This window comes from Nycticebus coucang, chromosome 22 (assembly GCF_027406575.1).
Source record: "Nycticebus coucang isolate mNycCou1 chromosome 22, mNycCou1.pri, whole genome shotgun sequence".
NCBI lineage: Eukaryota > Metazoa > Chordata > Mammalia > Primates > Lorisidae > Nycticebus > Nycticebus coucang.
This window is the reverse complement of record NC_069801.1, coordinates 54,125,176-54,152,676: the sequence shown is the minus strand read 5'-3', so window position 1 is coordinate 54,152,676 and position 27,501 is coordinate 54,125,176. Positions and strand designations below refer to the sequence as shown.

Here is a 27,501-nt window from a genome sequence, read left to right as displayed (position 1 = left end):
ATAATGAAGACAGTAGTGCGGCCTGTTTCTGTGTAATATCCTTAAAACATCACTGCAAGATGGTTGCCACAGCCTCTCTGATTTTAGCTTATTTTGAGCCATCCTTACATCATTTGAGTTTTGTTACTGATATGACCTGTAATCCCAGCATTTGGGGAGGCTGAGGGAGGTGGATCGCCTGTGGTCAGGAGTTCGAGACCAGCCTGAGCAAGAGTGAGACACCCCCTCCCCCCATCTCTACTGAAAATATGAAAAAAAATAGCTGGGCATTGTGGCAGGTGCCTGTAGTCCCAATACTTAGGAGGCTGAGACAAGAGAATCTCTGGAACACAGGTGTTTGACGTTGCCGTGAGCTATGATGTCACGGTACTCTACCCTGGGGGACAAAGTGAGACTCTGTCTCAAAAAAAAGAATGTGGATTGGGTTCTGTTTGCTGCTAACAATACATATGGCAAGTGTTTGTGGAGACTCAGAGACAGGAGTATGCTGCCCTGAAGGGAAGATGCTCTCGTGACCTTTCTCTGTATACATGCTGCTGTCACTGCAAAGAGCACATTGCCTCGGCACTGGGGCGATGACAGTCTATCGCCTCCCCAGTGTGGGAGCTTGCTGAGAGCAGAGGCTCTGAGCAGAGTTAGAGTTGCTGGGATTCAGCAAGGAGTAGCCCTAGAAAGATGCCTCACACACGGAAAGTGCTCATGGAATGTCAGCTGTTCTCATTTCTGTACCCTGAGCACCTAGTACCCTGGGTGGTGCATAGGAGATGCCCGATCATTGTGCGAGGGGTAGAAAGAGGCATGGATGGTGAATAAGTAAACAGCGCAGCTGGGATCTATCGCACACGTTGCTTATCTGAAGCTACAGCTTTGTTCTCAGGTCAGTGGCTCTGCCAGAATCCAGGCCTCTCCTTTGTCGGAACCTGAGGATTCCCAGAGAGGACTGGCCTTGGTTCAGCTAGCCATTGGGAGAAACACAGAAGTTTGCACATCAGGGACTGCAAGTTGAGCCTTTGAAATGTGCACAACTGTGGATTGATGCAGAAGTCATCATTAACTCACACATTTACCAGGATGTTTGCCTTTCAACAAAGGGTGACTAATTAATGTAACAGTTGATTACATAGCTCCCTTAATTTGTGACTGGTTTTCAAATACCAGAGTAATTGCATCACTGAAAGAGGACAGTTGCTCGCAAGTCAGTCTACAAAAGAGATTCCAGAAGGGTTGTCTCTGTTGATTCTCAGTCCTGTTTGGGGGGAGCTTTGTGTTTGAGTCTCACTTGGCAGCAGTTCCCAAGTGTCCGGGTGGAAGTCAGACCCAGTGTCGTGGCAAGCGTGAGAAGGTAAGGTGTCTCCGCGGCGAGCAGGTGGGCAGGGCCGTGGGGTTAGACCGTCTGGGCTCCAGTCCTGCCTCTGCTGCTGCCCAGCAGGGTTTGTGGTGTTCATCTCTGGAAATGGTGCTGCTGCGAGTATCTGCCTCCCGGGGAAGTTGGAGGGGCTAAGATGCTTAAACAGTGTCTGCGTACTGTAAGGATATAATGGATGCTCTTTCCCAAACACTCCAGCTCTAAAAATGACCCCGTGTCCATCCATGCTGTTCTCTGGATCTCAGGGCTTCATGCCCCTCCCCCAGTCCCACCCCAGCCTGGCACATTCCCATTCATCCTTCAAACCTTAGCCCAACTGAATCTCCATCTCTGAAGCCTCTCTTGCCTCTGCTGGGCAGAATTAGGTACATCTTCCCTTGCACCACTTTCTCTCTTGAATATATTGTGTTTCAACCACGTTAAGATACCTTTCATCACATTTTAACGTATCTGCAATCAAGATTTGCCTTATCATTTGTAACCTCTTAGATCATACAGAACGGCATGTCCATTACAGCTCATTCGACACCGAGTGTTTTATCTCTGTGCCTTTGTAACGTGAGGACTGTCGGTCAGTCAGGGCTGCTAAGCAAATCTAGAGTAAGTGAGCCAACAAGACCACGAGGTGTCCAGGTTTGTTCAACGGTGCAGTCTCTTTAGACGCATGCTAACATCTGAAAAGTAGCATTAACAGCAACAATATAGTGCTCCCGTGCCAGGCACCATTCGAGGCACTCCCCTGTGTTAATTAACTTACTCACTTCATCTTCACAATAACCTAATGAAGTAGATTCTGTTTTTAATCTTCGTTTCACAGGTGGGGAAGATTCAGAGAGGCGAAGCAACTTGCCCAAGGTCCTCTAGCTAGTGATGAGGGAGCTGTTACAGGATTTGAACCCAGGGAGTCTGGCGAAAGAGCCTGTAAATCTGCCCCTTAATCACTGGACCTTTTATTGCTTGTGAATAGATTTGTTTAATACTCTTTAGTCAGGCATCCAAAGTCTTTCCCACTCTAGGAAGACGACCATGTGCATGAACCACCCGTGGCCTCTGGCCCATTCACTCTATTCTCAAACACCCAGTTAAGACAAGTGCAGGCCTCCACGTGGGGCTCACATCATTCCTCTGCCTGGAAATGCGTCTGCCTTTTTTCTGTCCACAATTCAAATACAGAGCTGGCTCCAAAGCCCTTCCTAGTCCAGCTTCCCCTGGTGACTGTGAAGTCCACTCCACCCCAAAGGGAACCACCCTTCCTTTCTAACTTAGCTGTAGTAAATCTTTGAAAAGCGTGCACCTGCCAAGTTGTGCATTATATGTACAGTGCACCTGTCAGAATTATGTTGAGTTGGCCACCTGTGACTCTGTTTTCACTTTAGTCTGTCAGCTCCTTGAAGATAGGGTCAGGTCTTCAATATCTTCGAGTTTCCCCCAAACTCTTCCTATTCCAGAACCCCAGAGGCGGTAAGAATTAAATAAATAAAGTGTTCATCAGTTGATTTCTTGTGAGAAACTACATCTTTATTGTACCACCTTTGGTATAAACATTTTATTCATTTATCGTTCAGCAAACATTTACCGAGTACCCAGGATGTTCTTGGAACTGAGCTCCTTACTGCTGCCCCTGCCGCCCCGTCCCTGCTGCTAACCGCAGCTGACACTCTCTCAATGCTGCTTTGTTGTGCTAAGTACCACATGCAGCATCTCATTAAACCCGTGCGACCAGTCCTGTTATCCTCAGTTTGCAAATGATGAAACTGGGGCTTGGAGACATCACATATTTTGTCTTATAAACACCATAAGCACAACTGTGTTTGTTTTTCCTCATCTTTGTATCCTCCGCACCTAACAGTTTCTGAAACTTATTAGGTCCTCAGTAAATATTTATGGATTGAATAAATGAATAGACTAACGAGTCCATTTTGAAAACTGGCTGCAGGGCTCCCAGTATTAACCATTCTTCTACCTCAGCTCTCTCAACCCAATTTTACAGGGACACTGAGTCCCTGAAAAATAAAATAATTGTATTACAGGGACACTGAGTCTCTGAAAAATAAAATAATTGTATTCCAGGCCATGCAGCTAAGAAATAGCACAGGTCAGAAAGTACTCAGCTCCATCTGACTGTCCTGGTAAAGGAATCTGTAGTCCAAATGTAATCTTACCATGTGAAGGATCTACAAAATGTTTCCTTCTTTCTCAAATAATATGATCCCTGGGGCAGTCCAGATTAGATCTAGTTAGTGTGTAAAAATTTCCCCAATTTTTGTAGATTATTATTTTGGTCTCTAAATGGGCCCCAGCTTGGCTTCATAGTCTGGCAGAATAATAATCCTGGAAGAATATTATTTGCTGTCCTCCGTTTTTCTTCTCAGAACTTTTTCAATAAGGAATTAAGTCATAATTTATGCATGATAAATCAGACACTTTCATATGGTACAGCTTGTTTTCTTTTTTCCATGGCAGCTTATAAAATGTTTTCATAGAATGTTTCATCAAAGGAATAATGGAAAGAGTTAGTCCACCAGTTCCCTTCCTCTGCCCTCTAGACACGCTCAGCTCCAAGGAGGTGGTAATGGGTGAGCTGTTTTTTATATAGTCTTGAGTTCAAGTTCCAGGTGAATGCTTATGAGTTACACGATCTTGAATAAGAATCTTAATCCCTCTGAGTTCCAGTTTCTGAATTTGTAGACTTAGAACTGTAATATTATCACGGCACTGTTGTGAGGATTAGATACTACATAAAGACCCACCACACTGGCACCAAGGAGACAGTAAATAAATGTTATTATTTCAAACACCTGAGAGAATCTATATTTACCCTTAATAAGTAATCATCAAAATGGGAATTTTTCCCTCTATAGGTTGAAGTTACATCAACTCTGAAGCCAAAAAAAAGTAAAGCTCCAGTTGGTGATTAACCATGTCTTTGATAAATATGTGAAAATTAGGCAATGATGCATTAATCCATAAAGTACCCTGGGGGACATTTCTCAAGACCTAGAGCACGCAAAGCATTAGTGCTGCAGGGGCCTATAGGAGTTCTGTCGTCTCCAAGCACAGAGGAGACCTTTGCTACTACCTCCAACCACAGATTTCCGTAATTCCAGCTCTTACGATCGGGAGCCCTGTGAGGCGTCATAGCCATCTGCCTATGAACTTGAGTGACATCTATCTCTTTTAGGCCAAAGCATCAGATGTGACCCTCCAGCTTCTTCTCCTGTCTGCACAACTACAAGCCCATCAGTCATAACGGAGAAACATCCATCAGCCTGGGCCTGGTGCGACTTTATGCATGAGAGCCCCTGCCAGCCCCGGGTAGACACATAGCTTGAATGAAAGATGAACATTTGTTGTTCCAAGTCACTGGCATTTCGTGGTTAACCTCGCCTATCTTAATAGATGAAGCTGCAGGTCTTCAGGGGTAATATGTGTCAGATAGTGTTTATAAATTTTAATTTCCACAACTGAAAATACATCATTGTTCATTCTTTATCCCTTTTAGTTATTCGTTCATCCATGCATTCACCTACCTGAACATTCAACAAACATTTGTCTAACGCCTACTCATTGCCAGATACTAGTTTCAGCACTGAGGAAATATAATTAAAGGGCCCCATTACCCCTGCCTCCTGGGGCTGGAGAAACAGACAAGAAACATTTATAATCACAATAAAAATGGGTGAACAATGAGATAGGTCAGGAGAATGTTATGGGAGCTCAATGAAAGGGATTCCAGTTTGGGGGGAGGGTGCTTTGAGCTAAGCTTTGGTGGACAAATAGGGGTTTTATTTATTCAAGGGATATATAGACTGGTCAGCTAAGTATTCAAGACACTGTGGATATAAGAGTGAACAAAGCAGTCAGTACAATAAATAAGGATACAGTAAGTGAACAAATTAGTTTCAGAGGGCAAGAAGTACAAGGAAGCAGCTAAGAAAGGATGACAAGCTAGGGATTAATTGAGAGGAGTGACATCAGCCGGTGGTCACCTGCAAAAAGGTGACCTGTGCACTGAGTTCTCCAGGGCCCCGCGAGTCCAAGCCCCTGAGGGGGACGTGGTAGAAAGTGATGCTGTCAGGAAGGGGGGGTGAGGAGCAGACACACAGGCTTCAGTTTTATATAAGATGTGGCTGGGATACTGAATTTCTCTTTTGTTGGATTTAATTTTTCTGCAAGTTCCTTTGCTTGAAATGGGGAGTTTAATTATATCTCTTGCAGTGGAGGTATCTATTATAGGACTCATGTGTTTTTATTTTAGGCATTTCAGAAAGCCCTCCTCTGAAAGGAGCCAGGGAAGAATGAGCAATAAGCTTTTAAGGGAAGAGGTTGAAAATAGGAAATTGATGTGCTTTGTGGATCTGGAAAAACCCATGGGCTCTGCAGCCAGGAAGGCCTGGGTATAAATCTCAGCTCTACTACGTTTCCAGCTGATCTTGAACAAAGGACAAGGGCAGCTTCTCTTTGCTTGGATTTCCTCATCAGTTAACTGCAGATAATAATAGTGTCTATCCCGTAGGCTTGTTATGAGGCTCGAGTGTTACAACCCAGCCAAGTGCTTAGTGCGGTGATTGGCGGGAAGGAAGGATTCAGCCAGTGGCGTCAGCTCTCCCTGGTATGATTTGGATCATTCTCACTTTCATCTTTGCTGGCATCAGTATCACTGCGTTTACTGTGTTGGGAAGCATTATTCCTTCCTGTATCTGCAACAGTTTTCGGAGGGCGTTTGCTGTCTCTTATTTAACATACTACTTATATGTTACTGTCCTTGGTACATCAAGTCCCAAATCCTCACCCTGGCATTCAGGCCCCCTTTGATTTGTTTTTATTCATGATGGTTGCAGCCCACCACCCAGTGTTATTAGCCCCACTCAATCCTTTCACGCCCAAGGTCCTGCCTCGCACCAGCCCCTCAGCTTCCATCACGCTGGTTCCCACCCACCCTAGAATGTCCTCCTCCTTGACTGTGATAAGGGTGTTGAGTCCCCACTGTGTGCCAGCCATCTGGGTGGGAACTTTATATGACACCCCGTTAATCCTCACCCCAGAGAAGCAGCTGAGACTCAGAAAGGTGAAATTTCCTGCCAAACCCAGACAATCAGGAAGTAGCAGAGCGTTTTGGTGATAGCTGTGCAAATTCTCCAGTCCTGCCCGAAAGGACTGGAATTACCTCCTCCAGCTCTCAGATCCAGCATGAGGAGCCCACTGGGCCTCTGTCTGAGTTGCCCACACTAGGAAGCCAGAACCTTCAGGTGAATCCAGGGCAGGGGGCAAGGCCCCATCCCCTATGAAGAGATAGCGCCCCCACCTCCAGATTTTTCAACAGCACCTGCCAAAGGTGGAATTGTCCTGAACCCTTAGCCTTGCTGAAACATTCCAAATAAACTCATGCAGGGGTATAAGAGTTTTCTCAGAAGCAACTAAATTAGCCCAGCCTGAAGGGGAGCCTGAATTTCAGTAGTTGAGGAAGTTGTGAGCCAGTCTTCAAAAGCAATAGACAAAGGAGGACTTTTAACAGGAATACAAGGTCAAAAGCAAGGAAGTCCATGTCCATGAGGACGTGGAGCACAGATTATTCAGAGCAAGAGATGGAGGCATGTGGGCAGCTTCCTTTGCTGTGGCACAGAAGTAGTGCAGTGACTGTCGTGTAAGTCTCCGAGGTCTGATCACAGAGCCCTGCCTTCTGACTCCTGCTGACCTGGAGGGTCTCCACGTCCTGCCAGCCTGGCATGCTGGGAGTGAGAGCCAGGATGGAGCAGAGTGTAGGACGAGGTCCTCCAGGGGCTGGGCGTCTACCTAGAGTTCACACACTCTGATAGCAGTCCCAGAATAATTTTAGGAGACATAAAAAAGTCACCCAACTGTAATCCTTCCCACCATCCCAAAAAATGTTTCATGGAAATTTCGGGGTGGGACTGGCAGACTCTGGCATTATTACGTCCAAAGTTCCCTTCTCCTTCCTGCATCCACTCTGGCCTCAGGCATTCTGACCGCTGTAGGTAGCCGAGTAGAAGGTGCTTTTAGGAAGTGAATCTCCACGTATGTATGGAAAGCCGAAAAGGAGTTTAATGGGACTCAAGAAGAAAAAAGGGTGCTGTAAGGTTTGTAAGCTGACTGTGGCCTGTAAAGGGAGACACAGCCACAGCTGCCCTGCCGAGCCCCGGGCTGCTCTCAGGGACTCAGGAAATATTATTGAAGGGACGGAAAAGGGAAAGGAACGACACTCAGTTACATAGGAAAAAGAGGAAAAATGAGTTTAAGGTATCAAGTCCCAGACTATACGCACTTGCTCCTCTGACTGCTGGGCCCTCTCCGGTGTACTCACAGAGGCCTTCTCACTTCCTCACAAGTTCACAGTGTGTACTTTCTTATTCCTGTTTGACAGCCTGAACCTGGGGATCCTTGGAGTGACAGAGTGCCCAGGTCAGGCTGGTTGCTTGCAGACCCACATGCCCTTACCACATTGACGGGAAGCTTCCGTTGATGGGGCTCGTGTGCTTGTCCCTGTTATTCCTGACCGTCACCCTGCCAGGAGAGCACTGCAGGACCTCTGTGAGTTGACCGCCACATTGTAACATGGATTGTGACAAACTCCTCAATACAGGAAGGTGGTCAACATCAGGGACTTCCACTGAGTACACGTGGTGCACGTCCCGCCTATGAAAACGAGGTCCCCTTATGGACGTGGTCAGTGTAGGAAGGTTGTCAACTATGGAGGAGTTTCTGTATTTTATTACTTTCTTCTTTTTTCTTTTTTCTGAGACAGAGTCTCACTTTGTTGCCCTCGGTAGAGTGCTATGGGGTCATAGCTCACAGCAACCTCCAACTTTTGGGCTCAAGCAATCGTCTTGCTTCAGCCTTCCGAGTAGCTGGGACTACAACACCTGCCACAATGAACATCTGGCTGTTTTTAGAGATGGGGGTCTGGCTTTCACTCAGGCTGCTTTCAAACCTGTGAGCTCAGGCAATCTACCCACCTCGGCCTCCCAGAGTGCTGGGATTACAGGTGTAAGCCACTGTGCCCGGCCTTCTCCATTTTTTTTTTTTTTTTAATGACGGAATTAAGACTTCTGGGTCTCACATTACAGGTCCGATAAATAGAGATGCTCCAGTGCTGGGACAAGGTGACTTTGGAGGCCTGAATTCCAGGCATTAGTTTGCAACTGGGTTCACTGATTATTAGCATTCTTGCCTTATAGGCTGATTTGTTATTTCTGATGTGGAGAAGGCTCAGAGCTAACAGGGCAGCTCCTCTGACCAGGGGAATGTCTTCTCCTCCTCTGCACTATGGTCCCAGGCTCTCAACCTTGGGCACACCCCTGTGATACATGGGGAGCCTCCCCCTCTGCCTGCACCTGGTCCCAGGGCTGGACTGTCATTCTCTCCAGTGTCAGGACACAGGGCCAGCTCTGGTCTGCACCAGAACACACACACAGCTGTGCAGTGGCAGAGCTGCTGTTTGAGCTCAGGTCTGTCTGGGTCTTTCCATTATCTTATCAGGCCTTGAACCTGCTCTTCCTTTTCTTCTACAAAAGACATGAGCCAAGCCTTCCCTTCCATCCCCTCTCAGCCATTTCTCTCCTGTACCTAGTTTTAAAAATGAAGGCGGGGGTGGGGGTGGTGGGGGGTGCTGGGAAGGATTTTTAATTGTTGTATTATTTTTATTTTGTGAGGCTAGAAAACTAAATTTATAGTTTCTAAATGTTTCTCCTTATCCTCAGAGTGCAGGTGTGGAACACTTACTAGACCCTGTGCTTCGTCTCAGAAGCAGGGGCCGTGCCTACTTCAACATGATGTCTGGTCTGGGTTCAAATCCTCACTCTCCCACTTCTTAGCTGGCTCCTCCCAACTGCAGGAAGATTTCCAACCAAAGAGAGAAGGTGCATATTCAAAAAAAAAATAAACAAACAAAGAAAAACGTAACACTTAAGTGAGGCTTATTAGGTTTACTAAGTGAACTGAGTTCCAGCAGCTATTAATCACCACGACACCGTGATGGAGGTACTTTTGTTATCCTCCTGTCACAGATGAGGAAACTGAGGCACAGAGAGGATAAATATTTCCCCACGGCCACATAGCTGGTCAGCGGCAAGGCCAGGATTTGAGCCTGGGCAGTCTTGTTCCAATGTCCGTGTTCTTCTGTGCTTAACTCCTTCTATCAAGATGATATAGAGAGCTGGACCTTGTGAATCAGAAGGTCCTCGAGCATGCTGATATCCATTCCGTTGCTTACTTGATGTGACTTTGGGCAGAGTACTTAGCCTCTCTGAGCTACGTAACTTCCGAATGTTATCATGGCGATAACAAAACAGGATAATGAATGAGATACACCAGCTGGAGCTTTAAAAGCCATGAAACACTTTGCACCTATAGCTTGTAACCATAAAGTGTTTGTTAGAGACTGAAGAGTTTGGAAGGCTACAATGAGGTGTCTGTCTTACATGCTGTGGGCCTACGGAAGCAATGGGAAGGTTTTATCAAAACAGGGAAGGATGGATGGAGGGATAGATTGATGGGTAGATGGGTGGATGTGAGGGTAGATGGAAGTCGAGATAGTTTGTCAGTATTTTACAAGACATACTTCAATTTATAGGACGGTTAACAGAGGAAACGTGTAAGAAGTAATGTGTCATCATGCTCTTGAACTTGGGAATTAGGTAGTCAGGGGTTGGAAGTTGGGTTCTATCCCAGGACTTCCACTGTCTAGGTGTTTGAACTTAGGCCTGCAGCTTCACCTCTCTGAGACTCAGTGTTCTTCTCTTTCAAATAAATAATAATAAAACCTTCCTCATCAAATTGTAATGAGAATTAAACCTGGTCTGTAAGAAAACCATCAGAAACCGTGGGAGGAAAGGGACTCCAAAAATGCCTCCTCTCCCTCCCCAAATGGGCCAAATCCCTCAAGGTTTCCCATGGAATCCAAATGATGGGAAATTGCCAGATGCCTACCTTTGGGAATTAATTTCCTGAACTGGGGAGAAGGCATTCAGAATAAATACCTTATGTTCTCGTCCTTGCGCTTACCTGTTTGCAGGTGCAACCGGCGAGAGAAACATTCCCATCTGCGGGGGTCTTTGTTCTCCTGCAATTAAAGCTGCCTTGCTAATCCTTCTTCCCAGATGCTCCTGGAGCTGGCTGTATTTTTAGCTCATCTGTTTTATATGCCTCACTCTGAAGGCATCTTATTATTCATTTCAAAACTTGACAACTCCCATCACTTTGCCCTCATCCCATTCTGATACACAAAGACAATGTTATAGCAGTCTCAAGCCAGCTTTCGTGTCTTCTAAGTTGAACCCAGAGCTGCAAGTGCTTCTTTCTCTCAGCCATGTCCCCTCATGGTCCCACATGGAGGTCTGCTGTGTCACAAGGACTCAGTAACATCCTCATCGGCTACTGTTACACAAGGTGCAATTACATCCTGTGTGTAGATGCTCTCGGGGATGCTGCAAAGGCTCCTGCGTATACATAAACCAGCAGCCACAGTGCTTCTTGGGACAAGACCGAAAAGTGTATAGAAATAACAGAGCAGTTGCGTCATTAACTCAATAGACGTCTGAGCATTGACTGGCGCACCAGGGAATGTACTGAGGAGGGGATGTATTTTGCATAAATAGAGAAGTTCTTCCCTTGTGGAATACTCTTTGAATAACTCTGAAATAACAGCATAACACTTATTAAGCACTTACTGCATTGTGGGAACCCTGTTCAGCATATCACGTGTATTAAGTCATATAATTTTCATAACCGTTCTACAAAGTAGAAAGTTATTCCCATTATGCAGATGAGAAAGCAAAGTCACAAAAAGGGTAAATGCAGCTGTAATATTCCTACAGCTTATGTAGGAATACATAATATTCCTACAATATTATGTAATATTCTTGTAATAGTCCTACAGCTTATGGGTAGGAAGACCAGGCTTTGACCTCGAACTTTTGGGCCTGTGTTCTTTTTATTTTAGTTTTTATTTTTATAAGTATTATTACCGGTACACATAGTTTCATCTCTTTATAGGGCCCGTGTGATGTTTTGGTACAGGTATACAGTGTGAGTTAATCAAGTCAGAGTAACGGGGCATCTGTCACCTCAGGCATTTGACATTTCTTGGGGGCTTAACCACTGTGCTTCGCTGCCCTAGACTGCCTCAAACTCCAGGATCACAATAGTTGAGGTAGGGCACACAGTGCCTCGGCCCAGGGCCTGCGCTTTGAGCGGTAGGTGGAGACTGTTACAGCCTGTGCAGTGTCACAGATGAACACAGTTGGACATTAGTTAATACGGTGAAACAGACTGTACTCAGTAACCACCACGGTAGGGGAAACAGCTGAGCTCTATTCGGATCTGTGCAGAAGTGACTGGGCATCTTAAAGGGAAGATGAGGGAGAGGGCGGGAGATGGCAGGGATTTGAGCAGAGTTGGGGAAGTGAAAAATTCCAAAAAGCGAACGGAGGGTCGGTCCATGTGATAACCCATTTTGGTTTGCTAACGGGCACTTACCACACTTACGCTCCCAGCCTCTTTCTATTAGAAAGTAGGGAAACACACCCAATTGTCGCCAAAATCCACTGGTGCAGCTAATTAAACAAAAAGGCACACTGCCATCACCACTGCCTCTGCCGGGTCCCCTGTTGCTAAAAAACTTGGAATGAATTTCTATGGGTCATGAATGGCAGGTCAGAAGCAAGGGTTAGGTGGTGAGGGAAGGCAGGATTCATCCTCAGCTCACAAACATTTTGCTAGACTGTCTCCAGACCTGACAGTTTGATACTTTTATAACCCAGGGGGAAAAAATGGCTGCCCAAGTCCAGCTGCAGTCTGGCCAGGGCCCTTGGACCTCCCCTCCTGCAGGGAAAGCTGAGTTCACCTGTAGCCACCTATGAGCCACCCTCCCTGTCTCTTCAGCTGATTGTCCCCATGGCTGTTAGAGACACGGGATAGTCCCAAGCCCACTGGCACCCAGCTGGGAGGGGTGCTGAGCTGCCCATCCTCCAGCCTGAGGAAGGGCTGTGCTTGCAGCTCTGGAAGGCTCAGCTTCAGCCATGATTAACAGCAGGTCAATTAGAAGGGCACTGCCAATTTTCAACCACCCCAGCTTTTTAACCTGGCCTTCAAAATTCTGCATCCCCTGGCCCCTGCCTAGCTTGTCACCTTCAAAGACTGCCACTCTCTGCCTAATGTTTCATGGTCTTATCATCCCTTGCTGATGGCAGCTCCCCACATAACACACTGTTTTATAGTCCCACAACTCTCTGTTACCCCTCTGGCTAGAACATCTTGGTTCTCAGCACTGCCATGGTCACTAATTTCTATCTAGTCAATGCCTACTAATCTAGTCACTCCAGGCCGTTATTCCTGCCCTATTCTTGCCTTTATTATTGTTTTTTTTTTTTTAATTCATTTTCTTTTTTGAGACAGAGTCCTATGTTGCCATCCTTGGTAGAGTGCTGTGGCATCACAGCTCACGGCAACCTCAAACTCTTGGGCTCAAGTGATTCTCTTGCCTCAGCCTCCATAGTAGCTGGGACTATAGGTACCCACGACAATGCCTGGCTAGTTTTTTCTATTTTTAGTAGAGACGGGGCCTCCTTGTTGCTCGGGCTGGTCTGGAACTCCTGACCTTAAGCAATCGACCTGCCTCAGCTTCCCAGAGTGCTGGGATTATAGATGTGAGCCACCATGTCCAGCTCTTACCTTTATGATTGCATGAACATAATGTTGATTCATTCATTCAAATAATCATTTCTGACCACCACCACCTCCAAAGTGTCTGACACCTCTGCTAGGGGCTGGGATGCCGTGGTGAGCCACAGCTAGCACCGGTCTGCTTTGCTGCTGTCCTCAGTCTAGAGGAGGAGTCAGATATTAACCAGGAAACCATGTAAATGAAGGGGTACTTACCAACTGTGCTTTTCACTAGAAAGAAAAGGAATGGATTTCTTTGACCTGACCTCCCTTCTCCGTCAGGGTGTGGACTCCTTAAAGGCAAGGATCTTGCTGGCTCTGTCTTGCCATTCCCAGTGCCTGACACAGATACTGTCTTACTAGAATTGAGTCCTGGGGTCACATCAGAGCGGGGCCAACAGGGGGAAGTATTTGATGCAGAAGGCACCCAGGGGCTTAGCCATGCTTCCTTACATCTGCCCTCCCTTGGTGCAGCTGTCTGTGAGTCTGGCACAGGCATGAAGATACACGCCAGGAAGGAGGCACAAGAGGGCAGACAGCTGAGCAGAGCCCGATGATCACAGCCCTACAGAGACGATCCCATGTAGCAAAATGGGCGTGAGCTGGTGTCAGATTGGCCGTCAGCCTGAACTTCCCCACTGACTGAGAATTCAGCCAAGTGGCTTAACCCCACAGTTTTCTCATCTCTCCAGCAGGAAAAAATGGTATCACTGAGAGTAAGAATTTAATTCATATCCATTTTGCCTTCTGAGATCCTAGGGTGAGTTGAAAGGGAGATGGCTACTGGGGAGCACTTTTTCAAGAAAGGGGGAAGTGGTATGCTAATTTCTTTAACTGACAGTTCATTTTCCAAGGCAACAGCCTAACAATCAGGGGACCAATTAGTGGAAGAGAAACAATTGATCCTTGTACTCAGAGAGCTGAGCCCACCGCCTCAGTGGTTTGGTGGTGTATTGGGGGAGTTCTGCACAGCGCTAAATGGGAAATAATTGGATAGATGCGGCTCTAAGTTGCGTGGCGCTGCTCTGCACTGCACGCACCTGCGTTAAGTAGCTAGCTCTGTCTGTAACAGGAAGACAAGTAAGGCTTCCTACTCTGCCCTCAGAAATAGGGCAAAGCTGGAAGGGATCAGTGTTGCTCCCTCATTTTACAGATGGGAAAATTAAGGGTCACAGAGGGAATACAGATGGGATGCGTTACCTAGGTGGGATTTAGTTGGCTGTCATTTTTTTCTGCTCTTGGTGTCACCACTGAGTCAAAGCAGCTTCAGCAAAGTACCACACCCTGGGCAGCTGAAACAACAAATGACTTCTCTCACTTCTATAGGGTGTCCCAAAAGTCATCCATAAAGTCTCCGTCCGTAAGGAAAATAGGAAATTGTAATCGTATTTGCCTGTATTTACAAAATACTTATTACAGAATTTTACAAATAGAGAACATTTGGTGAATATTTGGTAACAAATATGGTATGAGTCAAGGTACATTTATTTAACTACAGTTTCTCATTTTCCCCTGTGTCTGGTAACTTTATGGGTGACTTTGGGGACACCCTGTGGGTATAGCCTCCATGTCCCAGATTGACGTGCCTGCAGAGGGGGAGGGCTGCTTCTGAGGGTTTGATGGAGGAGAATCTTTTCCCTGCCTCAGCTCCAGCTTTCAGGGGTTCACTGACAGTCTTGGTATTTCTTGGCTTATCGACCCATCGTCACACTCTCCACCATCATCTTCATATCACATTGTCTGTGCGCATGGGTCCATGTCCAAATTTCCCTCTTTTATAAGAACACCCGTCAGATTAGATTAAGGGTCCCCTCTCCTCCCCAGTGACCTCATCGTAACTCAATGTACCCTTAGTGACTTTGCAAATGAGGTCATTTTCTGAGGTGCTCGTGTTCAGGACTTCAGCCTACGGGACCGTTATTGAACATGTAACAGTGACAATTTGGATAACGATCTTTGAGCTGGAGAGTAGCTACCATTTATGAAGCACCCGTATGTTCCAGGCAAAACACGGTTCAAAGTAGTTAGGGGATATGTCCAAGGTGACAAAAGTAGCCCATAACAGATTTGAGTATCAGGCACTGCCCTGCGTCTAGCCGAAATCCTGTCTTTTCTCAGCACCCTGAGAAGCCATGATTTGCCACAACCACCCCCTGCTATCCATCTCATTTTACCAGTAAAGATGCCAGAAGGTGGAGTCCTAGCCACTCCTGATCCAACATTCCCTCCACTGGCTGGTTTTTTGTCAATTCCCCATTTGGGGGGGTAAGTTTCTGCCTCATAACTGACCAAGGCATAGGTTTAATTTCAGACTGGTTCCGACACACAAAAAAGTCATTTTCCATTCAATATAATGACCTTGTTTCTGCAGCAACTGTGACAAAACACACTGTTTCGTTTCCTTTCAACCACACTCATTTACCTCTGAGCTACGATAATTTTACACCATGAGCTAAAATGTCGAAATCATTGGTTATATTACAAAGCACTTACAATGGTTATTAGGATTCTTCATGCAGAAAGAAACAGAAATAAAAATAAGAATTTTAGGAGAATGGAAATATAGGCCATTAAAGCATATTTAAAACTGTGTTCGGGTCCTTGGAGGCTGCCTGGAGGGTGGGGGCAGCCGAACCTGGCAGCAGTCCAGGGTCTGTCTTATCAACTGTGTGACCTTAACAAATTCCTTAACCCTCCTGGGTCTCTATTACCTCAACAGTAAAAGTAGAGGAAATAATCTATAAGGTGGTTGGGTGAGTGAAAATGAGGGAAAATATATATAGAATACCTAGCCCAGGGCCTCGTACATGGTAGGAACGCTCCAATAGTACCCTCTTTTTTAATATAATGAAAATTAGGTCTGAATCTTTATACATGGTTAGAGAATCCTCCAAGTTTTGGAATCTCCTGCCATCCCAGGGATTCAGAGGTATAAATTGTTCCTGTATTTATTCATCCTGAACTTTTAAAAATGTTGTTGAAGATAGAAGGTTCCTGACTGATGTTTATCCATGCTGACCGGGGGAATGAGAGATGGACCAAAGACAATGGCAGCTCTAACTTTAAGCGTGTCTAAGCACCTGTGTCCTCTTAACCATCCCTTACGTTTGGAACCAAGGGTTGACTGGGTTAGCCGTGATGAAGCCCTTTCCCTGCAGCCTGCTTACCATTAAGTCATTGTGTGTTACACGTCTTGGTTTCCCCTGTTTTCAGAGAAAGGCAGAGGGGGGTAGAGAAAAGAGCGTGCTAAGATTTAATTTTTTTTTCTACTTGTTATCAGGAAAATGTTCAAACACAGAGAAAATTTCAAAGGATAATTCTACAACTTAACCTTTTGTAATATTTGCTTTCTGGGACTCTCTGTCTAGGTGGGTTGAGAGATTAATAGATAAGTAGCTACATTCTGTGTGCTCTGAGGTGGTAACTACTGTTTCCTGGCTTCTAGGCCCTTTCTGGAAATGGTGCTAGGGATGCATTTTTTAAATCACAAGTTTGTATAGGTACTTCCAATTCAAATTTAACGTTATAGGGTTATTTAACTTTTTTATATCTGTGTCTCATTTTTCTTTTACTGAAAATATGTCTTTCTAATGACAATATGTTTACCTTTATCCTAATGCATACCAAAAGCAATTTCAAAATTACAGTCCCAGTGTTAATTACTACTACCAATAAAGTGGGTACACGCTTCCGAGACTTGCTGAAAGGCCACCTCGGCCTCCTACTCCTTGGACAGGTCACTTCACTCTCCACCTGTTTCCTCCTAAGATAGAGATACTGATGATTATTTCATTGTTCAGAAATCTCTTGATTGCAAGTGATAGAAAACTCAAAAAGTCTTAAGCAACGAAGGGAACTGACTGATTTCTACAACTACAGTGTTAAACTTCCAAGAATCACAGAATCCGGGTTCTTACGTGACACCATGAAGTCTGAAACTGTGACTCTCAGCATTTCATCTGGCAACTTCCCAGCGGCTTCCTTTCTCACCCCCTTTTGGCCACACCAAGACTATTTATCAGCTCCAAGGAAAGCTTTGTAATAAAAAAAACCACTCCTGGTGCTTGAACACTAAAGAATGTAGTCGTCAGAATGAGAACCCTAAAACCCAGTTGCCTGGGAACATCCATTTTAAGTGCTAAGGGCCTACCATCCAGTAGACACTCTGTTAGGCAGGTTAAGGCAACATTCCCATCCTACAGGTGAAGAAACTAAGGCTCAGTGAGATAAGGTAACTTGTCTCTGGCCACAAAGCCATGCAAAGGTTCAAGTCCTTCTATTATACCACATGCCTTCTGGAAATGGGGACAGGACATCACAATATACAAACTATTCTCACTATTTACCAAACAAGGCCTCAACCTTACACACACACAGCCAGCTTTCGAGAACCAGGAGTCCATCCTACCCTTCTCAGCATCTCCAGGGCCTAGTGTACCCTAATATCTAAGCGCGTTGGGGAATGAATGTGAGTTAAATGAGAGAGGACAGCCAGTCTCACCCACCACAGTGCTTATCCTGTCCCCGTTTCCAGAAGCCGTGTAGTATGATAGAAGGCCTTGAGCTTTTCCATGGCTTTGTGGCCACATTTTTGATCTTGGGACATGGATTCTGATTGAATCCCAGCATTAGGAAACTAACACTGCAGCCAGTTTCCTTGTTGAAGGTGGTTTTTGCGTCTCCTGGGCAGAAACCTGCTTCGCTGTCACTTTTGTGATGGCTAATTGATTAAGCACACCTGGCTCCACTTATCCTGTTAGACAAATTTAAGCCCAAATCACAGGTCTGAGATGATCTCAGCTGGTTAACTAGCGTCTCTTCCTATTTTTAGGCAAGGACACGTACAGCTTCCCAGATCTCTGTGTGTGCGTAACATATGTTTAGCAAGCTGCTAAGAAGAAGCTGTCTTTTATAGCTGTTGTCCTGCTATAAATTTTTTAAAGGGAATTAAATGTTGAGAGCGAAAAAGGCCATGAGTATTTATTTAATCCCACCTTCACCTTTTAATTGCTGAGGAAACAAAGGCTGAGAGAGGGAAACAGACATAGACCCAGTGGGGTTGGAGGAGAAGCCAGGGACAGACCTGGACCAAGAATACTGTTGACAGATTCATTCATTCAAATTAGTCATTTAAAAATAATTACTAGCTGGACTCCATGGTTCATGCCTATAATACCAGCACTCTGGGAGGCCGAGGTGGGTGGATTGCTTGAGTTTAGGAGTCCAAGACCAGTTTGAGCAAAAGAGAAACACCGTCTCTACTAAAAATAGGGGGAGGGGAACTAGCCAGGCATGGTGGCCGGTGCCTATAGTCTAACCTACTCGAGAGGCTAAGATAAGAGGATCACTTGAACCCAGAAGTTTGAGGTTTGCTATGAGCTACTATAACACCATGGCACTCTACCCAGGACAACAGAGTGGGTATTACATAAAATATTTATTGTAAAGAAAATTAGCATAAGTAAGAAAAAAGTCAGATTTTAAGAATCACTGGTAAGGGAGAGCCCTATAAGGGATATGCATTTTTTTTTTTTCAAAAACAGGATTGTATTGAATATACTATTTAGTAACATGCTTTTTTCCCCCATTCAACAGGATATTGTGAATATATTTTTATACAAAAATTATGTAGAAGATTATTTTTCAGTAGTGTATACTATTTCATAGTATTGCAAAAAGGATTTTCTTTAACCAGGCAGTTATACTCGACGTTTTGGACGTTTTTAACTTTTTACGACTCTTAACAGCATGGCAGAGAATATTCTAACAGCATTGCAGAGAATATTTTGTATCCAACTCTTTGCCCACATGTTACATTATTTCTGGATAAATAATGAAAGAGGACTCATCAGGTCAGTTTATTCATCTCTAACAGGCTTGGAAACAGTCAACCAGCCCTCCAGAAATGTTGCACCTCATCACACTTCCACCAATAACAAAAATACTCACAATGATTGACAGTTATCAAAGGTCTCCCCAGGTGCCTTGCACTGGCCCAAGCTATTTACATGTGTTCATTCATTAATCTTCATAGCAGCACCATGACAGATACTGTAATTACTTCTGTGTTACATGTGGCAAGCCAGGACCCCAGGAAAATATTTATTTCCCTGCAATTTGGTGATCACTGAATATTTATTTTTTTATCCTCATAAGAGAAAATGCCATCTCATATCTATCTGATGTATTTTACATGAATTGATATTTCCAACAATAGTTTGGGTTCCATAACATTATTTATATTATACAGAAAGAGAAAGGAATTCTCAGAAAGTTAGCGTGATAATGCCGAAAGTGGTAGAGGAAGGTCTCAATTGCATTTCTCTCCGGTTCCCTGTTACCACACTGCCTCTTCAGCTAGAGGCTAGGTTATTCGGAAATTTGGTCTTGTCCTTGAGTTAAACCTTCTAGAAGACATCAAGATGTCAACCCAGGGAACGATTCCCTCTGACCTGCTCCATTTAGCATTTGATAACGGGGAGCCAGGGGGCTGGTACAGCAGTTTCCCAGCCTCACTGACACTGCCAGGCAGCAAACACATCCAAAAATATGCTAGAAAAGAGAAAAGCCTTTATAATGAGCCTGGGCCTCCCTTTGTCTTGTGAGCTTTTAACCACTGTAATTGCCTGTGGTGGGAAGTAGTGTATTTTTCATGTATCTATTTTTGTTCTGTGTCTGTCTGTTTATCTGCTTTTTTGTCTTGTTTTTTTTTTTTTTTTTTTTTTTTTTTTGTTAGCTCACATAAATCCTGGTGGGTATTTTTCCTGTTACCAATATTGCCTCGGGAAAGCACACAATCTCATACACACATACAGAGAGAGAGACCCACCATATAATAACGTGAAGGCTAAATGGAGTAGAATCTGTTCTTTATAAAAAAGCTAATGGTAAAATCTGCAGATGACTTTCTAATCCATACTGTATTTAATTGGCTGTATTGAACCATACTACAAATTAAGTCTTCTCTGCAATGTATTCTGCCAGACAGTAACCCACCAAACAATTTGATACTTCATTTAAACATTGGTAAATGGCTCATGGAAATACAAAGAAAAAAAAGATTTAATGACGATCAGATAAGAAACCCTCTGTTTGCAGAAGGAATCCTATGTGAATGTTATGAATTAACCCCATTCATTCATTTATTGAACATTTATTGAGCATCTACCGTATTTATGCAGCTTGTCTCTTTTAACGGCTTGGTCCTTCCTTCCTCCTTCCTCCCTCCCTCCCTCTCTGTCCCCCTCAAACATTATGTAGCACTTCCTGTTCAAAAGGAGCAGTACTAGATGCTGGGATAGGACTGAGAAGAACCAGACATGGGTCTTTTTCTCTGAAAGGTCTAACGTTCCCAAAGTGGAGAGAAAACAGATGCACAGAAGTTCCCCCACCATGTCCCGTTCTCAAGACCTGTAGGCCTTTACACGCTCAGTTCCTTCTGCCTGGAGCGCCCCGTCCTCCTTATTTTCTGGAATCTTCCCTTTGTCCTTGGAGCTTCAGTTCAAGGTTGCCCTCCTTTGCCAAGTCTTCCCTAAAGTTCTTCTCCTGTTCCTGTCCTGAGCCTGTGTGACCCTCTGCACACCTGTCGTATTATATTGGGACTGTTACTTTCTTTGCCTGTTTTGTGAGATGGTGAGCTCCTCGAAGAAGGGGCTGTGTTATCTGTTAGCAGTAGCACATAGCAGGAAACGTGCAGCATTCTGGGCACTCACTAAATATACCTGCTGGGAATAACTGGTGAACAGATAAGCGTGAAACAGAATTAACACGCACAAAGCACCCTATTCTTTGGGTGCAGAAGGACAGATGCGGTGCAGTGGAATCTGGGGTGGGAATCATTAGGAAGGGAGATGAGGTGGTAAGGAAAGTTTCTTGCATGGGCAAGATGTTAGGGTTGTGCCTCGAGAGTTAATGAAGTGCAGGTCAGGGCATCCGCAGTCCGAGCCGTGTGGGCAGCGGCTTGGAGATAGGAAAGGGTAAAACCTGAAAGAGGAGGGTGAGCTCCTCAGATTTTTTGCAGTGCTAGTTACCTGAACTTTACTTGCAGGAAAAGCTCAGGCTGGATTGAGGACGTTGATGCCTGCATTGTCCTTAGAATTCCTGACTGATAACTTTTGTCCACAATGCAAAGAAGAGTTCAGAATGGGAGGAATAAATGAAGTGAATGAAGCTGGAGCAGAGAGATGGGGGTTCCTGATGGTTCTACTTTTAAGACCAACTTCCTGCTTAGATGTGGGCAATACTTTAATATCTGCTAAGCAAGACAATAACTGTTTTCAAAAGGAAATATACTAGAGGGGCCTTTCCCCAGCAGCCGCCTTTCCCTTCCTCCTCCTCTTCACGCACTAGCCCAGTGTCTTCTGGGGGCTCTCACTGCCCCCTGCCCAGAACAACCTGGGATGCCCTGGACACTCACCCCAGAAACTCTTCTGGGATGCAGCGTTCCCCATCTGCATGACCCAGGGCCTTGCCTTATCCTCTGGTCTTGACCCATCAACAGACACCAGAAGCAGCCAGTTCTTGAGAGTAATCTTCCAGGACCTGCCATCTGGACCTTTTGCTTTGAAACCCCTGTAGCTGGCCTTTACCCAAACCTCGTGATTTACGACTGTCCCTAGCAGAATTCAGAGCATCCTCGGCTCTGTTCCCAGTTATTCCCCTCTCTTGCCTTCCTCCTCCCAGTTTGATCATCGTTGTTGTTGGGCTGGGGACCCAGAAGTCTACAGAAAGGTGGCCTTGATTCTGTATCACCTAGTTGCCTTTTCTCAATGATTTGTCATCCTTAGTGGAAAAGACAAGGCCTGGGTTTAGGACTGGTCCTGCCAGTACGCTATCAGGCCCTCAGTCCTCTCTTAAATAAACTCAGATTTGCACTGTGTGACATTGAAGGTTCCCTTGGCCTCCAACTGTCTTTGGTTGTGCCGATAAAACCTACTTAAGAGTTGTGCCATTTTGAGGCTCGGCGAACAAGTATTTGCAGGATGCCCCAACTTGTGAAATGAATGTGCTAATACAGCTGTGGGAATTAGCAGCATTCTAATGTGTGTGCATTTCCGAGTCTATATTATGTCTTCATGGTTGAGGTAGGAGAAAGTGGAGCCGTATCCCCTCCCTGACTGTTAGTTTCCAAACGAATGAGCCACTTTCAGAGCAGTGCTTTTTTAACGTGTCATAAAACTAACTATGGGGAAGGATAATGTTACAAATATGTTTAAGTACTTCACGCGCTCGCACAGCTACACTTCACGAGGCAATGTGAGGTATCATCAGGCATTAAAATTGTTTTGATTTTAAAACACTTAATGAGGATTCCCAGATAAATTAAAACGTCTCCATCTGCTGTCTTGCATGGTAGGTGATATTTTACCATTGCACAATCATCTCCAAATCTAATTCCACCAGGAAGACTTCTAATCGCAGTTTAATTTTAGAGCAATATTCTGCTTGGCAATCAATAAGGCGCTGTCGTCAAACTTTGATTTAATAGGAGACGTGAATGACATTCTCCACATTAGGCAGAGAAATATTTTCGGGAAAAGGAGAGAAGGGGGAAAACGTCTTTGTCTCCCATTTTCCCCTCATGCCCACCATTCTAGCACATGAAATCCTGTAAATCAGTACTCTCATGTTTGTGAATATAAATCTCATCAATTTTACGTCATTAACACCATGAAAAAGCTACTGCTCTTTGAGCAATTTTCCTCTGCTAGCTAAGTATGCCCTCCTAATGAAACAAAAATGACTAGGTTCTTGGACTAACAAACGCTTCCGTCTTCACCAACTTTATTCGTGTCAAAATCCATTAGAATTATACAGTCATCGTCCTGCCCCTTATAGGACGGAGATAACTGGGCAGTGCCAGCACACTGCATGCGTGATGCCCAGCGGGCAGCGGCCAACCTGGACAGGGTGTGAAGGCGAAAGAAGAGATTTTAGGGTGATCAGAGAGCCTAGTGCAAGGTCAGACCAGGCCTAGAGGGTTGAGGTGAGGCAGACTATTTTACCACAGCAAATGATTCTAAGGTCAGAAGCCTGGAAAGGGGCGGCGCCTGTGGCTCAAGCAGTAGGGCGCCGGTCCCATATGCCAGAGGTGGCGGGTTCAAACCCTGCCCCGGCCAAAAAAAAAAAAAAAAAAAAGAAAAGATCAGAAGCCTGGAAAGATTGCAGTGGATGGCGGAATGGCTGTTTTGGAAAGTCAGTGGTCTAGAACTAAAGAGAGAAACAACGTGAAACGTAAGAGACCCACCGTGCACGGAGGCTGGTTTTGTAGTAGGAGGTCCCAAGAGCTTAAAAGACAGGGACTGGAAGAGGAGCTTGCAAAATATCTACTCAGGGGTCCCCGGTGTTTTCGTAAGCAACTTCCCCTCTGTCTTGTTCCTCCCTCCCTCTGTGGACTCTGTCATGGAGAAGATTTTGTCCACCAAAAGAACCGTATTGATAGTCACTCATTTTCCTATTTGGACTATTTAAACAATAATCAGTTCTTGGTAAGAGAATTATGCTGCAATACAGGGTAAGGAATATAAAAACACTAACCTGATATCATTTCCAATAAATCTGCCATTTTTATTCACAAGCACAAAGAAATCTGTAGGCTTATTAGGAATAATTATAGATTTCTGTTTAGCTTTTTGAGGTTTTGAAAATTGCCTGAAACCTGTTTTTATTACCTTTAATGACCCCTATAGATCCAGGGCTTTGGGTTAAGAGCCATCGATTTGATACATACCTCTCATTTACTAGAAGAATGAATTTAGGTACGGAGAGGTGTGACAGTGCGTGCCTTGTGTTTACACAGTGGCTGTACTGCAAACCTTCTGATACCCAGTATAAAGAAAGGCCCTTTATTAGGACTTTAAGCATACTCTAAATACCCAGATGCATACATAAGCCTTTATAGAGTACTGCTGAGTAAAGATTGCTCTGAGTAGGTTTAGTATTGGAAGACAGCCATAAAGATCACCATCACCTAATGGTGATGGTGAACATTATTTGTTGCAGCTCGTATAATAAAAGCAAAAGGTCCATTTTAAAAGATTTTCCAATTACTGACCATTAATCTCAATTTACTATAGTTCAACAACTATGGGTCAGGCACAGTACAAGGTGTGAGGGTGGCAGAGCCTGGTAGGGAAGGGCAGACAGGAAGTGATGTAAATGTATCAGACAGGAAGTGATGTAATGTATCAGACAGGAAGTGATGTAAATGTATCAGACAGGAAGTGATGTAAAGGTATCAGACAGGAAGTGATGTAACTGTGTGGGGGAAGGAAGGCTTATGGAATGCAGAGCCCGGGGAACCGGGGGTAGGAATCCATCAGGAGCTTCAGTGTTGCTGGAGAGTAAAGTTCTGTGAAAACACGAAAACAGGCAGAATTATTTCTGCAGGGAGAAGGAAGACAAGGCTTGTTCAGGGGAAGTTTCGTACAGGTGGCACTATTTCAAATGGCCATTGAAAAAGAAATAGGATTTGGGCAGGTGGATAAAAGAGTCAACAATGCAGGCAGAGGAACCAACCCATGCGAAGCCTCAGAGATAGGTGAGGCCACCCTCTATGCCAAGTGGTGACTTTGGAAAAAACAGAGAAAGGCATTTGTTCCTTATCACACTATTACCGTCTGCCAGAAGAGCATTGTCACGCTGCAGCTCTGTGGGTCTATGATTGGGAGTGACACCCCCTGGAATTGTGCAGTGTGCACCCCTCACCACGGCACGCAGAGACCCTGGGTGTGTAAATGTATTAAATAGCAAGCCAAAAGTGAGACTGAGCCCTGTCATGAAAAAATAATTGCACAGAAGCCTACTCACTGAATTAGACTAACTCCAGCAAGCTGAGTGAAGCCACCCCCAGCTGCTCATTCAGCGTATGAACAGGCCTGTGTTTCTCTCCCGTCATGGCATTAAGACCATGGAGGGAAGCCTCCATTTCTCAAGGGCAAGCACAGCCTTTTTTTCCTTCTATCTGGACCAAGCAGCTTTTCCAAAGCCCTTCGGGCCTGTTCACACGTAGCTGAAACACATCTCTTACTGATCAACAGCTTGAAGAAAACGTCCCCTGAAAGACGCTCTTCCTTTTTTCTCTTCAGGCCCTTCAGCACCATCATGCTGTTCATGAGATATCCTACATTGCGAAGGACATCACAGATCACCGGGCCTTCGGATACGTGTGTGGGAAGGAAGGGAATCACAGATTTGTGGCCATAAAAACAGCCCAGGCAGTAAGTATCCCCATCCAAGAGAGGGCACCTTTACGGGTAACTCTGGGGGCCAGGACAGTGACACTGTTGGTCTTGGGAGACCCCCTCTGATGTCTGGCCAAGCTGTTGCTGAAGTTCCCATCCAGAAAAGAAAAACAGCCTTGGAGCAAGGAAACATGGTCATACTACCCGTCTGGTTTTCACTGTTGTTTTTTTCCTAATGGGTTCTTCCTAATGACTAATTATTTTCCTTTCTGATTAAACTGGATGGAGGCACAGTATACAAATAAGTTTCCTTGTGCTCATAGCCTCATTTAAAAAAGAAAATAAGAGGAAACAAATAGCTGTTTTGCATGAGGCCTGCCCTAATTTTATTGTATTCGAAATCGCTAATAAATAAAAGCAATGCCTTTTCTGCTTATGATTATTATGAATTTGCAAATATAATTAGTTGAAGAAATGAACTTTAGCCTAGATGCAATTTGCAAAACCAATATAAACAAGGTGGAATTAATTAAGAATGGAATGCTTTCAATTTAATAGGAAAAGGAAGGGCTGTGTGTTGTAGCTACAAAAAATAAATAATAGATAGATAGATAGATAGATAGATAAAACAAATATTTGGTCATTGCATCTTAGTACCATTCTGTTATTAACGTGCTTTCTCCCCTTTGATTCCAGGCTGAACCTGTTATTCTGGACTTGAGGGATCTCTTTCAACTCATTTATGAATTGAAGCAAAGAGAAGAATTAGAAAAAAAGGCACAGAAAGATAAGCAGTGTGAACAAGCCGTGTACCAGGTATGCCTGTGAATTACCCTCCTACTGGAGAAGACCGGGGTTTCCAATACACAGAGGTGAAAGCCGCCAAGTAGAAATAAACAAAGATGAAAGGTTCCTGTGTAAATTACAGGCACCCAAAGCAAGCTTTAGAAATGATCGTATCCTCTGAAACTCTTGACATGTTAAAGAAAGAGAAATCTTTAATCCAGAGGGAGATTTCAGAGGAGAACTAAAGATAGACAGTTGCTTTTGCTGTTGCCAACGGTACGGGTTGTGGCGGGGGAGGGAGGTGGCTACAAGGGTTTTGACTTTTTCTGTCTTTTCTACCCTAATGACTCACCAGCCTCTTCTGCCCAGAAATGGTTTTTTTCTGTCCTGTACCTTCTGAATGCAAGCTCACGTCTCTCCTTTATGTCCTCTGCTTTCTACCTTCCCTCCCCTCACTCTGTGATAGACAATTTTGGAAGAGGATGTCGAGGATCCTGTGTACCAGGTAATTTCTGAAACAAGTTGGGCTTTTGGGTCCAGGTCTGGCTAGGGCCATGGTATGGCCATTTTTTCAGAAAGCTGAAGACGCCCCCCACTTAACTGCAGAAGGCAGAGAGGGAGGGCCCGAGACGATTTCCGAGGGTGAAGGCAGCCAGCCTCACCAGCAGCTGATCTCCATAAAAATCCACAGACATTTAGCCAGCATCGTTACCGTGGGATTCACAGATCAACTTCTCCCTTCCCGCCCTTGCCTTAGCCCCCTCCACAATCTGTACAAGTTTAATCTGAGAGCCAAATGTTTCCAAGAGTCTCTTGAATATTCTGAGTTCATTAGAGAGAGTCTGAATAATGAGGTGGCTTCTCTGAGTTAAGAGCCAGAGGTGGGAGGTGACATTGCAGTTAACATTTGAGCAGAAACCCAAAGGATGGTGTGTAAGCTTTAGGAAGGCCGTGGGACGTCTCTGACGCCCAGTGGGGTAGGCCGGCCCTCGACCTACCTGACTCATGCTGGAGGGGCTGTCGTGAGGAAGGAAGACTGATCCTAGAGACATCTTTGCCCGTAGCTTTCTCTGGACCCTCTTGAAAGTCTGCAGCTCCCGGGGGGGGGAGTAAAGAGATGACCTTTCTTGGTTTCAAGTATGAGCTCTGTTCAGAGATGCAGAAAAAGGAAAGAGGTGGCATCTCCCTCCCTGGTGCTTATTCCCAAGGAGAGAAAGAAGCCCAAAGCAAACAAACAAAAACCCTGACTCTTCCAATGCAAAAGGAAACCTCGGAGGAGGTGTATCTGTCTATGTGCCTACCACGTGTGCATTTGATTAATTCGGTAGAACTTCATCGCTGACCACCTCCCTACACCTCCGTAAGTTGACCGAATTTTCACAGACGGGACACGCAGCACAGGATGTATCAGCACAGCCGGCCCCGTTCCTTACGTTGGCCAGCTCCGTATGTTGACCACTTGGTTACAGTCCCTCGGGTGGTCAACAT

General features: G+C 44.9%; 1 protein-coding gene across 8 annotated transcripts in view; it reads left to right on the top strand.

Annotated features, from left to right (window-relative positions):
• Window positions 1–27,501, top strand: part of DAB1 (DAB adaptor protein 1) — a 1,288,157-nt gene that overhangs the window by 1,186,090 nt on the left and 74,566 nt on the right. For 7 of the 8 annotated variants that reach the window (XM_053575146.1, XM_053575151.1, XM_053575145.1 and 4 more), the window contains 3 exons: window positions 25,132–25,263; window positions 25,924–26,043; window positions 26,480–26,518. In XM_053575146.1, the coding sequence (XP_053431121.1) occupies window positions 25,132–25,263; window positions 25,924–26,043; window positions 26,480–26,518 (291 nt within the window). The remainder of the gene's footprint in view (window positions 1–25,131; window positions 25,264–25,923; window positions 26,044–26,479; window positions 26,519–27,501) is intronic. The other variant, XM_053575152.1, reaches the window with a different exon arrangement.